General features: G+C 35.7%; 2 protein-coding genes across 2 annotated transcripts; one reads left to right on the top strand and one right to left on the bottom strand.

Moving 5' to 3' along the window:
- The first annotated feature begins 5483 nt into the window (after positions 1 to 5483).
- LOC132565112 (uncharacterized) lies at positions 5484 to 8204 on the top strand. The gene is made up of 2 exons (XM_060229722.1): positions 5484 to 5910; positions 6847 to 8204. The coding sequence occupies exons 1-2, from the start codon at positions 5484 to 5486 to the stop codon at positions 8202 to 8204; spliced, it is 1785 nt and encodes a 594-aa protein (XP_060085705.1).
- Positions 8205 to 9980: 1776 nt separating this feature from the next.
- Positions 9981 to 12077, bottom strand: LOC132565126 (uncharacterized). Its single transcript, XM_060229736.1, has 2 exons — positions 11657 to 12077; positions 9981 to 10648 (listed from the first exon to the last, which is right to left on the bottom strand). Exons 1-2 carry the CDS (start codon positions 12075 to 12077, stop codon positions 9981 to 9983), a joined length of 1089 nt encoding a protein of 362 aa, XP_060085719.1.
- Positions 12078 to 16811: the final 4734 nt, after the last annotated feature.

The raw sequence follows: 16811 nt of genomic DNA, 5'->3' as shown, positions 1-16811 counted from the left end.
TTCTATATATAGAAGATCCAGTACCAATATTGGACCATGCCGTCGATATTACTTACTTGATTCTATATATAGAAGATCCAGTACCAATATATATATATAGCTTACTAATTCTATATATAGAAGATCCAGTACCAATATTGGACCATACCGTTGATATAGCTTACTAATTCTATATATAGAAGATCCAGTACCAATATTGGACCATACCGTCGATATTACTTACTAGATTATATATATAGAAGATCCAGTACCAATATTGGACCATACCGTCGATATTACTTACTAGATTATATATATAGAACATCCAGTACCAATATTGGACCATACCGTTGATATAGCTTACTAATTCTATATATAGAAGATCCAGTACCAATATTGGACCATACCGTTGATATAGCTTACTAATTCTATATATAGAAAATCCAGTACCAATATTGGACCATACCGTTGATATAGCTTACTAATTCTATATATAGAAGATCCAGTACCAACCAATATTGGACCATACCGTCGATATTACTTACTAGATTATATATATAGAAGATCCAGTACCAATATTGGACCATACCGTCGATATTACTTACTAGATTATATATATAGAACATCCAGTACCAATATTGGACCATACCGTTGATATAGCTTACTAATTCTATATATAGAAGATCCAGTACCAATATTGGACCATACCGTCGATATTACTTACTAGATTATGTATATAGAAGATCCAGTACCAATATTGGACCATACCGTCGATATTACTTACTTGATGCTATATATAGAAGATCCAGTACCAATATTGGACCATACCGTCGATATTACTTACTTGATGCTATATATAGAAGATCCAGTACCAATATTGGACCATACCGTCGATATTACTTACTAGATTCTATACATATGTACTTGATGTAGCTATATTTATAGTTACTTAGACATGAATGTATACACCCCTAATGCAAAATACACATGTTTTAAGTTTGACTAACCGCCATTACGGTGCATGGTATCTTTTTATTATATAACCATAATGAGTTTTAAATTTACACGAACAGTTGCAATGAATTGACTTATCAACTCAGTATATAAGGAAACACTATATAGGTGTTCATTTTAATAACTTGTTTCGTAATTATTATAAAATAGATAAGTTTTATACTTATTTATCGTTATATAAGTACTGATGTATGAAAAAAACAAATCATCAGGCACCAAACACATAGATCTGGATGTACAGAACGTAAAACCACTGTTTAACTAGTTCTCATATCAAACAGCTGTAAACATACGACACCGCTTTATCGTCACCGGGCGACGCGTCGTATTTTAGTTTGCAGTCGGATATCCGATTAAACAGTGATATCCTTTTTATCATTTATATGTGAGTCACGTCGTGACTTAGTTGATGAAGTTTTATAATACTTCAATTTTGTTGTCACAACTGTTTTCTTCCTGTAAAGTAAAAAATATTGGACCATACCTTTGATATAGCTTACTAGATTCTATATATAGAACATCCAGTACCAATATTGGACCATACCGTCAATATTACTTACTAGATTATATATACTAAGTATAGAAGATCCAGTACCAATATTGGACCATACCGTCGATATTACTTACTAGATTATATATACTAAGTATAGAAGATCCAGTACCAATATTGGACCATACCGTCGATATTACTTACTTGATGCTATATATAGAAGATCCAGTACCAATATTGGACCATACCGTCGATATTACTTACTAGATTCTATATATAGAAGATCCAGTACCAATATTGGACCATACCGTTGATATAGCTTACTAATTCTATATATAGAAGATCCAGTACCAATATTGGACCATACCGTCGATATTACTTACTAGATTATATATATAGAACATCCAGTACCAATATTGGACCATACCGTTGATATAGCTTACTAGATTCTATATATAGAAGATCCAGTACCAATATTGGACCATACCGTTGATATAGCTTACTAATTCTATATATAGAAGATCCAGTACCAATATTGGACCATACCGTTGATATAGCTTACTAATTCTATATATAGAAGATCCAGTACCAATATTGGACCATACCGTTGATATAGCTTACTAATTCTATATATAGAAGATCCAGTACCAATATTGGACCATACCGTTGATATAGCTTACTAATTCTATATATAGAAGATCCAGTACCAATATTGGACCATACCGTTGATATAGCTTACTAATTCTATATATAGAAGATCCAGTACCAATATTGGACCATACCGTTGATATAGCTTACTAATTCTATATATAGAAGATCCAGTACCAATATTGGACCATACCGTTGATATAGCTTACTAATTCTATATATAGAAGATCCAGTACCAATATTGGACCATACCGTTGATATAGCTTACTAATTCTATATATAGAAGATCCAGTACCAATATTGGACCATACCGTCGATATTACTTACTTGATGCTATATATAGACGATCCAGTACCAATATTGGACCATACCGTCGACATTACTTACTAGATTCTATATATAGAAGATCCAGTACCAATATTGGACCATACCGTTGATATTACTTACTAGATTATATATATAGAAGATCCAGTACCAATATTGGACCATACCGTCGATATTACTTACTTGATGCTATATATAGAAGATCCAGTACCAATATTGGACCATACAGTCGATATTACTTACTAGATTCTATACATAAGTACTTGATGTAGCTATATTTATAGTTACTTAGACATAAAGGTATGAATTGACTTATCAACTCAGTATATAAGGAAACACTAGATAGGTGTTCATTTTAATAACTTGTTTCGTAATCATTATAAAATAGATAAGTTTTATACTTATTTATCGTTATATAAGTACTGATGTATGAAAAAAACAAATCATCAGGCACCAAACACATAGATCTGGATGTACAGAACGTAAAACCACTGTTTAACTAGTTCTCATATCAAACAGCTGTAAACCTACGACACCGCTTTATCGTCACCGGGCGACGCGTCGTATTTTAGTTTGCAGTCGGATATCCGATTAAACAGTGATATCCTTTTTATCATTTATATGTGAGTCACGTCGTGACTTAGTTGATTAAGTTTTATAATACTTCAATTCTGTTGTCACAACTGTTTTCTTCCTGTAAAGTAAAAAATATTGGACCATACCTTTGATATAGCTTACTAGATTCTATATATAGAAAATCCAGTACCAATATTGGACCATGCCGTCGACTTCACTTACTAGATTCTATATATAGAAGATCCAGTACCAATATTGAACCATACCGTCGATATTACTTACTATATTATATATATAGAAGATCCAGTACCAATATTGGACCATACCGTCGATATTACTTACTAGATTCTATATATAGAAGATCCAGTACCAATATTGGACCATACCGTCGATATTACTTACTAGATTCTATATATAGAAGATCCAGTACCAATATTGGACCATACCGTCGATATTACTTACTAGATTCTATATATAGAAGATATTTTTTCTATAACCATTCAAAACTATTCGTTTGGGCTGATTAATTTAGTCAGTTTTAATAGGTAAATAAGACAGAGTAACAAAAGATGAATTATTGTAGGGTAAATTATGTTAGCAGATTTCAGTTGAAATGTAATAATTAAATTTGTGTATAACATGTTCAAGGACTGTCATGGAGAAGATTGCACAAAAGACGTCAGTGAACAGCAACTTTAGATACAATTAAGAGTTAGATACAGTAGAGTCAAACATTGAATTTAACTCCATCATACAGCTGTTTTGTCCTTCTAGAACTCGTCACTGTTGTTAAATCATACAGCTGTTTTGTCCTTCTAGAACTCGTCAGTGTTGTTATATCATACAGCTGTTTCGTCCTTCTAGAACTCGTCACTGTTGTTAAATCATACAGCTGTTTCGTTCTTCTAGAACTCGTCAGTGTTGTTAAATCGTACAGCTGTTTCGTACTTCTAGGACTCGTTAGTGATGCTACATCATACAGCTGTTTCGTCCTTCTAGAAATCGTCAGTGTTGTTAAATCATACAGCTGTTTCGTTCTTCTAGAACTCGTCAGTGTTGTTAAATCATACAGCTGTTTCGTCCTTCTAGAACTCGTCAGTGTTGTTATATCATACAGCTGTTTCGTCCTTCTAGAACTCGTCAGTGTTGTTAAATCGTACAGCTGTTTCGTACTTCTAGGACTCGTTAGTGATGCTACATCATACAGCTGTTTCGTCCTTCTAGAACTCGTCAGTGTTGTTAAATCGTACAGCTGTTTCGTACTTCTAGGACTCGTTAGTGATGCTACATCATACAGCTGTTTCGTCCTTCTAGAACTCGTCAGTGTTGTTAAATCATACAGCTGTTTCGTACTTCTAGTACTCGTCTGTGATGCTACATCATGCAGCTGTTTCGTCCTTCTGTTACTCCTCAGTGATGCTACATCATACAGCTGTTTCGTTCTTCTAGAACTCGTCAGTGTTGTTAAATCATACAGCTGTTTCGTCCTTCTAGTCAGTGTTGTTAAATCATACAGCTGTTTCGTCCTTCTAGAACTCGTCACAGCTGTTGGACTCGTTAGTGATGCTACATCATACAGCTGTTTCGTCCTTCTAGAACTCGTCAGTGTTGTTAAATCATACAGCTGTTTCGTACTTCTAGGACTCGTTAGTGATGCTACATCATACAGCTGTTTCGTCCTTCTAGAACTCGTCAGTGTTTCGTTTCTAGAATCGTCAGTGTTGTTAAATCATACAGCTGTTTCGTCCTTCTAGAACTCGTCAGTGTTGTTAAATCGTACAGCTGTTTCGTACTTCTAGGACTCGTTAGTGATGCTACATCATACAGCTGTTTCGTCCTTCTAGAACTCGTCAGTGTTGTTAAATCATACAGCTGTTTCGTCCTTCTAGAACTCGTCAGTGTTGTTAAATCATACAGCTGTTTCGTCCTTCTAGAACTCGTCACTGTTGTTAAATCATACAGCTGTTTCGTCCTTCTAGAACTCGTCAGTGTTGTTAAATCATACAGCTGTTTCGTCCTTCTAGAACTCGTCAGTGTTGTTAAATCATACAGCTGTTTCGTTCTTCTAGAACTCGACAGTGTTGTTAAATCATACAGCTGTTTCGTTCTTCTAGAACTCGTCAGTGTTGTTAAATCATACAGCTGTTTCGTTCTTCTAGAACTCGACAGTGTTGTTAAATCATACAGCTGTTTCGTCCTTCTAGAACTCGTCACTGTTGTTAAATCATACAGCTGTTTCGTTCTTCTAGAACTCGTCAGTGTTGTTAAATCATACAACTGTTTCGTTCTTCTAGAACTCGACAGTGTTGTTAAATCATACAGCTGTTTCGTCCTTCTAGAACTCGTCGCTGATATTAAGGGCCTAACATATTTTGAAATCGAGGAGGTGACTGTTGAAAATTCAAAGAGATCGGTAAAGTAATTGGTTTAATTTTTACTTTTCAGATTGAATATGGAAGGTTGCCCATTATTTTCCTATGTTTGTGGAGAGAATGCACGTGTTTTTGAAGGAAGGTCTGAAGCATCGTGGGAACAGACATATTCCGGAGGCATAGTTTTTACAGATAAGCCAATACGGCGTTCAGGTACCGTTAGATTAGTACTGAACGGTAGCAGCCATGTCGACATCGGCGTGACCCAAACAGATCCACATTCATTGCGTGATCCAGGACAAGTGCGACAACTATATCTAAGCGACAAATGCAGCATTATGAACAATATAAGAGTTCATAAAGCAGGATGTGATGTGTCGGTCCAGAACCTTGGTGATAAGGTTGTCTCTCCTCCAGCTGACCAGACTTACAGGGTTTCAGTTGATCCTAAGAAAGACGTGTGGCTCCTTGTTTGCATAAAGTTTGGAAATGCTTCAGTGACGATCGGTATGTACAAAATATAGATATACTGTTCTGCATTACAACTTTTAAAAAGTCATCAAGGTTGCATGCATCAAACTCAATAGATCTACACAGAATAAGAAATAACAGTTCTAATGAATTCAACTTGTAATTTGATCATGTATACAGGCTCCCGCCATGTCAATCTTAATCGAATCCATGTAATGTCAGCTTGCTAAAAAAAGAAAAAAGAAAGAAACGAGCGGATGATATGATCCAAGTGTTAATACAAAAACAGGAAATATATGTATTCAGGGATAAAACGTACTTGGAATTTGTCTTTGCTCACAATTTGAATGGGCTTATTGTGAATGGACTTTCTACACTTTCGTCATAATTGTGTCTCAGCAATGATCTTATTTAAGCTTGATTCATCTGAATATTATACCAGTTCATGACCATGGTAACATATCATACCAGTTTATGACCATGGTAACACATTATACCAGTTCATAACCATGGTAACACATCATACCAGTTCATGACCATGGTAACACATCATACCAGTTCATGACCATGGTAACACATCATACCAGTTCATGACCATGGTAACACATCATACCAGTTCATGACCATGGTAACACATCATACCAGTTAATGACCATGGTAACACATCATACCAGTTAATGACCAAGGTAACACATCATACCAGTTAATGACCATGGTAACACATTATACCAGTTAATGACCAAGGTAACACATTATACCAGTTAATGACCAAGGTAACACATTATACCAGTTAATGACCAAGGTAACACATTATACCAGTTAATGACCAAGGTAACACATTATACCAGTTAATGACCAAGGTAACATATTGTTAAATGCTCTAAACCGTTGTTGAGTTAATTACATAAATATTTTGAAGCCCTTTATGTCAAACAATATCACTTAATTTAATTAAAATATTCTATTTTAAAGATTCACCGGCCAAGTTCCACGAGGTCACTGGTGAAAACATCGATTTTGAAGGTATTGGCAAGCAGAAAGTAAAACTGAAAGTTCAAAATCCGTCTGCGATATGTGTGATAGACAGAGAAATAACCGCCAACTACCGCGATGCCATAAGGATCCAAATCAATCCAATACCAGGACATAACGGGACACCTCCAAATATCTACCACGTCAGGCTCGGTATTACACATATAAGGCCAGACGATATCTCAGAGTTTGACCCGCAGTCACTATCTATTAGTAGGAGATCTGTCAGGAGATCTGAGTCTAGGTGGATGCCCATCCAGACATTTGAGAGGAGAAAAGAGCGAACCCCCGATGCTTCCAATACCATCGACAGTTGTCAAGGGGAGCTAACTATTACGGTAGATTCGGAAAAGGAATTAAAATTTTCACACACAAGTGGGGTTAAGGGGCAATGGGTAGTGACAACTTGGCCGTTATTCATTGTTCTAGAACTTTTTAGAGTTTCTGTCAAAGTATTAGAACCTCTCCGAGTAGGTTGTTCAGCATACATATCTAAATGCAAAGGGCGAGACGCACATCCATCAATGATATCCACATCGAGATCCTCACTAATGTCCAAAGCAGATTCTGGTTACATTAATCCCATTACAGCGTCAACAAGTCGCGATGAATCCACAGCTGGTCCTACAGAATGTTCGTGGCATGACTGGCCGTCATACGCATCATGGGTCATCGAAAGTGTGTCAGTGCTGGAGGCTGACGCAAAGGAGCAACCAGATAATTTTGAGAGAAAAGCGTCCGCCATGATTACAGAAATGAAAGATATAAAACTGAAGGACGATAGCTACGACGAACTAGGTCAGGTTAAGAAGGACGAGGTATTATATCAACGTTCAAATCTCGCCAGGTCTGACTCATTTCACGCGATGAGTGAAATCTACCGAAGGTTGGATAATTTAGAGAAAGTGATTTTACATCTGAAGAATGTCGGGAAAGAAAGTCAAGACAAAATGTACGCTAGATTCAAATCATTGAAAGAGGTCGTTGATGGAATAACAAAACCATGCCCATCAACGGATAAGGTCATGATGCAGAGTACCATTCGCCTCAACTATACAGAATTACTAACAAAACTAGAAACCGAGGGCCTGATATTCATATTATATCAGAAAGGAGTTATAGAATTACATGAAAAGACAAACCTTGTTGCCATGCGTCATAATAGATGTAGTAGAGAGGACATAAGCGACCAGCTCCTTAATATTCTTGGCAGTAGACATGTCAGTCGAAGCGCCATTCTGGAGGCATTGGAGTACACGAATCAAGGTGACTTAAAGGACAAAATTATTCCCAAGTGACCGGATAAAATAGAACGAAAACGGTGTGCCAAATTAAATATTGGTGATATTTTGTACTAATACAATCAAAGTATTTTAAAGTGTCAATATTTCCCTATGGAGATTATCTATTTTAGAGTCTTAGCGGCTGTATCATCATTCTTAGGACGTCATCCTATTTCTGTGAGAATTGGTTTTCTTTTTGCTCTGAGCTGTCGTTAATTTATGCAGTAAATTCCTAATGATCTTTATGTTATTTTTTTATTTAAATTTATTTAATTATTTTTTAAAAATCTAACACCATGTTCTCTCCGGTTCTATCTCCGTGTATTCGTCTCATTGTATGACCGCCTTATTTCACGCTTTGTTACATGATGCTGTTTCTACTCTGATCGTTAATGCAGCCATTTTAGTATCAACAGCGTGGTATTTATGTTTTGATAGCATTGTGTTGATTCCATTCTCTGTCATACTTATATGTGCAATAGTAGCCAAAGAATTATTTATGATAAAATGAATGTTTTAGGTATATTGCACGAGTTCCTATTTTATTTTTATTGTTTATGTAGTCATACGAAAATTTCATTAGGTACTATGAAATTCAGAATGTATATTTGTCCTTATTAAAGATCACAATATTGACATATACCACACTTCTCTTATATAATAACAATAGATTAAAGCAATTATTGATGGTAATAGATAAGTGACGTCACAATGTAGTGAACACAACATCACATATATCCAGTAATGTATCCCTCTTCACGTATTTAAAGAAATGACAGCATGTCTGGTGATGATCTCTCACCACGAAAACTGATGCAAGAGAGAAAATCCGCGGAATTCTCCAAATGTCCGTAAAAACTCGATAAACTCTATAAATAGAATATTCAGGTTATAATTCTTTTCTTTATTTCTATATTTGTTTGTCATTTTGTATTTACGGTTTGTGCATTCGATACGGTAGTCAATGTTCATCAAAGTTTTCAATTACAAAACTCGCGTGATGAAATATATTCTTATTGTCTGATAACTTCAACAATCAGCTATGTCGGTAAAAATAACTTTCTTTAAAAAATACTGAAGGGCTGGATCTTTTTGAAGACATAATTGTTTTATTCCAATATCAAAGAAGAAGATACCTACATTTAAAAAGAATAAAAATTCAAAATCAAATTCAATAATAAACAAGGGAAAAAATGCAAGGAAATTTCTGAAAAAGTACAAGGAAAATAAGACCAAGTGTTCCGGTGTCATCAGCGTCTTCTGCATGTAAGCAAAGTCAATTTATCAAATGAAAACAAAGTATAGAACGATGAAACCAGCTAACAAACACCAAATACGTCCAGTTCGTGTCACACAAAGATGTTGTGTATTTTGCATTTTTTATTCACTTATTTATTTTTTTCATTCATTCGTATAGCTCTACATATTGTGTACATTATGTGAGTTCTGTATATGAATGCTTTACCTAATAAAGACGTGTCATTGACATCAAATGTGTCATCATGTATCCATAAAGACTCTTAAAACCAGTATATTGTAACATTAATAACATAAGACAAATATCACTCGCCACTCCCTACTGTGGTCATTTACAATCTGTTAATAACATCAAATACCGAATTAAAATAGAAGACAGTTCATATGGCACAATAAATCACCACATACTTACTAAGCATTGTTATGGCACTGCAAAACTCCCATTGCTACGAAAAATTACGTAATACCACTACCGACCCAAATCACAATCGTCATGGTTACAATACATGATGAAACTTCTCCACAATATTTCAGTTAACTGAGCTTATTATTTGAACTTCCTCCGTTGGAGGAATCCCAGCTACTCTCTTCCGGTGTCTTGCCTGTCTGCGGTTCCGGTTTGGAATTTCCAGCGTCGGCATCCTTTCCAGCAGTCACAGCTGAGTATCCACAGCTACTATTATCTTCTACAATAGTAACACAAGCACGAAACGGTTCAAATATCAAGTACGCGGGAGATTTGATAGTCTTTTCTACGCCACTTCCGCTACTTGATGAGTGTTTGTACTTAATACGAGATTCATCAATTCTTGTTACTGTTAAGACACCGTCGCACGCTTTTGACTTTCCTCTCCTCTCGAAGACCTCTATTATACCAATATGGCTACGTGATTGTTGAGATTTCACTGAAGTTGCATTGTTGCTAACGGAGAATATTTCAGGGGCCTTAACTCTTAAATCCAGCGGACTAAGGCTACACACGCCAAAGGCCACATGATAGTAGTGTGGTGGCTCTGAACTGGGACCGGAAGTATCTGGTTTCAGTTCAAACTTGATTTCATCTCCAACTGACAAACTGTTTTGAAGGCAACAAATAGAAGATGGAAATTCCTTCGATAATTTTGCAATGTCTTCAGCGCCCTGCCGTGATATGTTTTCCCCACAAATGTCGTGGAATTTCAGACTCTGCGACTTATCTGTTTCTGAAATATGCAAAAAGACATTGTTATATGATATGGGTTCTCCAATGGGTTCTTGCAATGTATTATCAGTGAACTATTAACAAACAAATGTTCAGAAAGAATCCACAGTGTCCTTATGTTAGACACATTAGTGATATTTGCCTGTATAATCCATCAACAGAAAGGTTATGGTATTGCCACTTGTTACTTGAGATAACTAAACGGTTAATGAAATGAATGAATACAAACATGTCATAATAATCATATCCAGACTTAAATTCAATACAACCAGAGCAAAAATGGCGAAAAAAATATCTGCACGGGGACTCAAGAAACAGTTCAAAATAATAAAATGGTCTCTGGAAGGTCGTGTGCTTTCCTCTTAATCGATGATAATGTCATGTACTCGAAATGCTAAACGCTGTCAGTAAGGGTTCAAATCGAAATCCTAAACGCTGTCAGTAAGGGTTCAAATCGAAATGCTAAACGCTGTCAGTAAGGGTTCAAATCGAAATCCTAAACGCTGTCAGTGAGGGTTCAAATCGAAATGCTAAACGCTGTCAGTGAGGGTTCAAATCGAAATGCTAAACGCTGTCAGTAAGGGTTCAAATCGAAATGCTAAACGCTGTCAGTGAGGGTTCAAATCGAAATCCTAAACGCTGTCAGTAAGGGTTCAAATCGAAATCCTAAACGCTGTCAGTAAGGGTTCAAATCGAAATTAACTATTTTCTGTTTGTTATATGTCCTCTCAGTAACAAGATTTATTTAAGATCTGATTAAAAGCAAAGGACGACATGACACATAAAGGCAGCAGAAAGAAAAGTAAGGAGATGACAACTACACCAAGCATTACAATTAGGATTCTTTAAACGTTTTACAAGGGAATATTAAAGAGAACAACATTGCCTCATTGCAATACTAAGTATGTTCATAATTTCCTTTCTTTTTTCAATTTGTTTGAGAAATCAGACCTCATATGTAACTGGTTGTTGCGACCAAAACACTTTTCGAATGAACACTCGAACATACCAAGACGTATTTTGGCTTCGCCGAACTTTATGTTGACATAAATCCACACCGCACCAGGGCTGATAGTTGATCTTATGTTATCTGGCGACCTACAGACAAAACTATCTTCTTCAATAGCAACAATAACTACGAGTTCCTTCCTATGTAGTCTGATGTTACCCACTTCCTTGAAATGCTTCTCAAAGTGAGCTACTCTTACGTTCTGACAAGTATACGGATCTTTTTGTGTGTATCCTACATCAATGTGGCTACTTCCGTCAAACAAACGGATACGGTATTCCTGGTTCCGCTTCATAGGTGTCGCACTGAACACACATCCGCCAGAGTACACGTGACACCACTCCACTGCCAGACCTTCGTCTTTCACGCATACGTTCTCACCACATATAGTTGATATTGTAGCATTAGTGAACTTCTCCATATTATTTTCTTTATTTATCTCGGATAATCTGAAATGATATGGTTTTAATTAGACATAAATTAACTTCAGATTTTAAAATAAATCCAAAAATAGATCTTATTCATTAGGCATTAATGAAAATCGAAGTTTATTTCTGATATCATTTCCGGATGTGACACGTGTAACACTAAATGTTTAATATATATTTGTTGTGTCAATAAACAATACGACAAACAATATAATAATATAACTAAAATAATTGTATATAATCCTACCTGTAGATGACCTGTCGCTTGTAAATGTATTCAGTGTATTGTCTGCATATTACACCGTTTATGCGACAACGAATATAATACATTAAAGACAGCTCTGGATTCTTTTGTTAATAGCCCACTCGCATGTGTCTGTACTTAGTGTAAAAACACCTACTTCTTCACAATCAAGTAATATGATACTCATAGATGTATCAGACTTCATTGTAATGATTTATCTTTTGCTGAAGTCATGTACCCAACACCCAATTATAAGGCGATATATGAACACGGAAGTATTACCAGACAGTGTATATACTTTACCGATTTGTGAACACATTGGGTTCTGACACTTTGTATACAACAAACTCACTTGTAATACAATTAGTGTTAGTGGTAGAATTAACATGCTAACATGTTTAGTACTGATCATTGTCGCGGATACAGGTTCATAATTACAGATATAACATGTGTAGTAGAAATATCTGAATACCATTGGTCAGTATAAATAGAACTTCACTTGTATAGATCAAAATAAGGGTACACATTCATATACATTGTATATAAATATATACATAAATATATATATATAACCATTAAAAGAAATCGCGTCATTATCAAAGCAATAAGTAATAATATATATATAATATGACGAACGTCTACCTTGATTCTCGTGTAAATGTCCTCGCCCTTATACCGTCTACATGCATTGTACCTGCTTAATAGGAATCAATATGTACTAAATATTGATCATTTAAATACATGGATTGTTGACATATATATTTTGAATTACTGAATCTTATCACATTACCGTAAATACCTTAAATACTTGTTCAATCTAATATCCACACGTCGACCACAGCTAACCTTGTCACCGTGTCCTACACGTAGTAAATCATGCTATTTATAGTCATTGTACAACAACATTCTGCATACGGGTGCCCTTTAAATAAAGTATAGTTAGGATACTAAAGAATGTTTTTTATCGATTTAAGAACAGTTCTTGTTTGGTGTAACTTCATACAGATTTAATACCAGACCAAAACTCCATTTCAACATGTTAAACATAGTTTGGTTAATATCAATTGACGGCTACTCAATATTTATGTCTATATAAGGATGGCACCCTGTTGTATGCGAGGTGCCTGTATGTGTTGATTACGTATGTGTAACTTTTTTTCTTATAGTGTTGAAATGAAGCCAAATTTATCGTGTCGTCACACTGAGGTAACTTAAGAAACAAATTGGCTGTGCAATCAAACCAGATGACAGCCTATGTCTCATCGATAAATTCTTATTGTGTATAAGTTATGGGTTTACATTTAGTCAATGCTTCGAAATCGATGGCAGAAACGTTTTTGTTTGAGGAGAAAAACTAAAACCAATTTTTTTTACCGATATCGATAGGAAGTTAATTATCTAGAAAACACGTGCTTAATTTGAAAAGTATTCTTATTGTTAATCGTCAGAGGAAAGTCATTGTGAAGCCCTGCCTGAACATGAAGACATCTCCGAATTCCTCCAGTCAGGAACCCCTGAATCGTCGACCTCTAGCAAAACATTACGATCTATGCACTCCCCGTCCTTTTTAGCAGACAAAACCGAATACTGCTGTTTCCTTCTGTTTGCGACTATCGGATTTTGATGGTTATTAGACTGAAAGTCGCCGACCTTTCATTCCTTGACACCCGATCATAGTAACGTATTGAAGTTCTTGTAGACAGAAAATCTATTTTCGACGAAACTGAAACTGGAAAAGAGAAATAAAATATGAATAAATTCTAACAGCATTTCTTGCTACTTTTGTTGATATATTTACCAATTGTTTCCATGCTGGTGTACAAATCATTTAACCTCTAATCGGAGGCTAGTTACTATGTGAAAATACCTACTGAGAGCGATTCGTTGCGAGGACGAAATTTTAATTTCATCAAGGACTCTCTACACTGTTGTAGTGTATTTTAGGTGATGTGTCCTAGCTGAGGCCTTCGGCAGTATATGTCAGTGGGACAGCACTATCAATTCGGTCTCACGCCTTTAAACACCGTCATAAGGCAACAACATATTTTAGCATCCCACAAACGCCACTCGCTTACCTCGCATACATGTAGAAAATTTTCAGTCTGAGTGGTGTTTATCCTAGCGCGAGTACGGCTTCATGAATACGGGCTCAGAGGATGTCATAATAGTTGGTAACATTTAACCTTATGAAATGGCTGGCATGCATGCATAGTTATGAAATCAATAGTTTTGGAGACGAAAGAATAGTTATAATAGAGTCTGATGTAGACCCTGAATGAAAAAACAAACGTGATATTTCAAAGAGAGTCCTGTTGTTTTGATTACACCATGTGCTTGGTTAAGTATGATCCTGGGCCTATAGGTTACTAAGATGTTTAAATGTAAATGTTAATGAAGGAAGGACGACAGACGCTATCTCATGGCAATGCTCACCTGTTCTCTGGATAGTAAAGCATTTGAAAACAGACATTAAAAGTATGCGATGATTTTTCGTATTTTAATAAATATACATAATTTACTCACACTATTTTTAAATCTTTATCCGTTTTTATTTGAAAATCTACATCCGCTTGTAAGACTAGTAAAGTGAAAAAGAGATATTATACATATACCGGCTATAACTACATGAATACGTCGACATAGGCATTCATAAAACATATCCACAATTTAATACGTGTATACAGATATTTCATCCGTACGGTTAGAATAGACAAATAAGGGATGGGTTTCTCATCAGCCTTAAACACGATCTTAATCACTTTTCATACAAAGTGTCAACAACTCGCCTGCTGCTGCTGCTGTTAAATCAACGTAAAAGTCGGGGCAAAGCGTCGTTTCGTTGGTTACAGTCGGTCTACAGAAATATTGAGGATTAATTACATCTAAAGGGGACGAGACAAAGCTAGGACGACCTTTTATGATCTGGCGACACTCTTTCCCAAGATACGTTATAGAACATGATAGGTAGCCATTTTGTTTTTTTTCTTTTAAAGACCCCGTCTTCGTGATATTGTAACATGAATCTTGTACCTTTGAGGCATATTGTAGTAAATTAAACATCAACCTATCGTGACAACTTCATCGGGATTAGAGAATATGTAATATAATAAATATGTCCTATATATATAGCACCACAGGAACAGACAGGGTCATTCTGAGGTGAGGTCTGCTTTTAGTATTTGAATAATATTCCAACTGAACAACATGAGAGAGGCTCGCCGGGATGAAGGGCGTTGCCGAAGGAAATATCCATAACAACACAGAATGGTCGGTAGTCGAACCGCCTGATTTAGAGATCGGACCATGTACATGTTACCCTGTATCTTCACCTTGATGTTCTACCAACTGAAATATCGTGGCTAAAGATACGGGATGTAATTAATATAAGTTTCAAATCACAATATTACTAATTCTGTTATGATGAACTAGAATCGTAAACATGAGAATTACATAGCGTCACACATTCAACAGTACAGTAAAGCTACATTTTCTTTTTTCTTTCGATCACTGGATTTTTCTCAGTCGCCTCCTAGGCTTCAAAATGTAGGCTTTTAGCATCACTGACGAGTCCTAGGACACAACAACTGTATGTTGCAGTTTAATCCATTGTTGGGCTCTGTTGTATCTAACTCTGTTTTTCACTTGTGCGTAATTTTTTTAAATGTCTTTAATCGAAGAAAGGCAGTTTAATCATGGAAATTTATTCAAACACTCAAAGCGTGTTCTATGGACTAATGGAATAGTCACTTACTACTATAAGGATATCCTGCCTTCAAATAGCCCTGGCTGTTCACAGTGCTGTCAACCCAACAGAACAATACTTTGCCAATCACGTACCTTTGTTGGAATTTTCTGGATGTTGGTATGTTCTTTATGTTTTTGTACTCTAAACCAAAACATATACAATAATCAAAATTGAAATATATCATTTAACAGTCTTAAAGTAATGCTATCTGGATTTATTGAAAAAATATGTATCATTGTTCTAGATCGATGAGGTCACAAATTGCTGGAATCCTAGTTTTCGTCGACTGTTTGACGTGTATTTTTCACACACAAGGAGTGTGTGTCTTTCCTGTCTCGTTCCTGGTTTCAGATTATCACAAGTCATTCCCTCTTTTCATGATAGACCGGGAAAAAAGCCAACATACTCGCGATTACAAGTTATTTTGTCTATTTCCTCTGATCTCATCTACTGATAGTAAAACACTACGTATAATGTAAAGCAAACAACACTAAATACATTGACGGTGATGTTAATAAATGCCGGAAAAAGGAGACCTACCGCATTAGATGTAAAAACACGATAAAACATGTAGGAAAACTACAGTATCAGGTGTAAAAACACGATAAAAATGTAGGAAAACTACAGTATCAGGCGTAAATACACAATAAAACAAGTAGGGAAACTACAGTATCAGGTGTAAATACACAATAAAACAAGTAGAAAACTACAGTATCAGGTGTAAATACACGATAAAAC

Source organism: Ylistrum balloti, unplaced genomic scaffold (genome assembly GCF_031769215.1).
Source record: "Ylistrum balloti isolate Yb309-2 unplaced genomic scaffold, AGI_CSIRO_Ybal_v1 Utg369694, whole genome shotgun sequence".
Lineage (NCBI taxonomy): Eukaryota > Metazoa > Mollusca > Bivalvia > Pectinida > Pectinidae > Ylistrum > Ylistrum balloti.
Note: the sequence above shows the minus strand (reverse complement) of the source record. Positions and strands in the feature narration are given on the sequence as shown.

What these genes read in the sequence shown, in the direction of transcription:
- LOC132565112 (XM_060229722.1), top strand. Translation starts at nt 5,484, where the DNA reads ATGGAAGGTTGCCCATTATTTTCCTATGTTTGTGGAGAGAATGCACGT. An exon ending in AAATGCTTCAGTGACGATCG is followed by an intron (nt 5,911 to 6,846) that starts GTATGTACAAAA and finishes TCTATTTTAAAG; the next exon opens with ATTCACCGGCCAAGTTCCAC.
- LOC132565126 (XM_060229736.1), bottom strand. Translation starts at nt 12,077, where the DNA reads ATGGAGAAGTTCACTAATGCTACAATATCAACTATATGTGGTGAGAAC. An exon ending in CGAAGCCAAAATACGTCTTG is followed by an intron (nt 10,649 to 11,656) that starts GTATGTTCGAGT and finishes TGCATATTTCAG; the next exon opens with AAACAGATAAGTCGCAGAGT.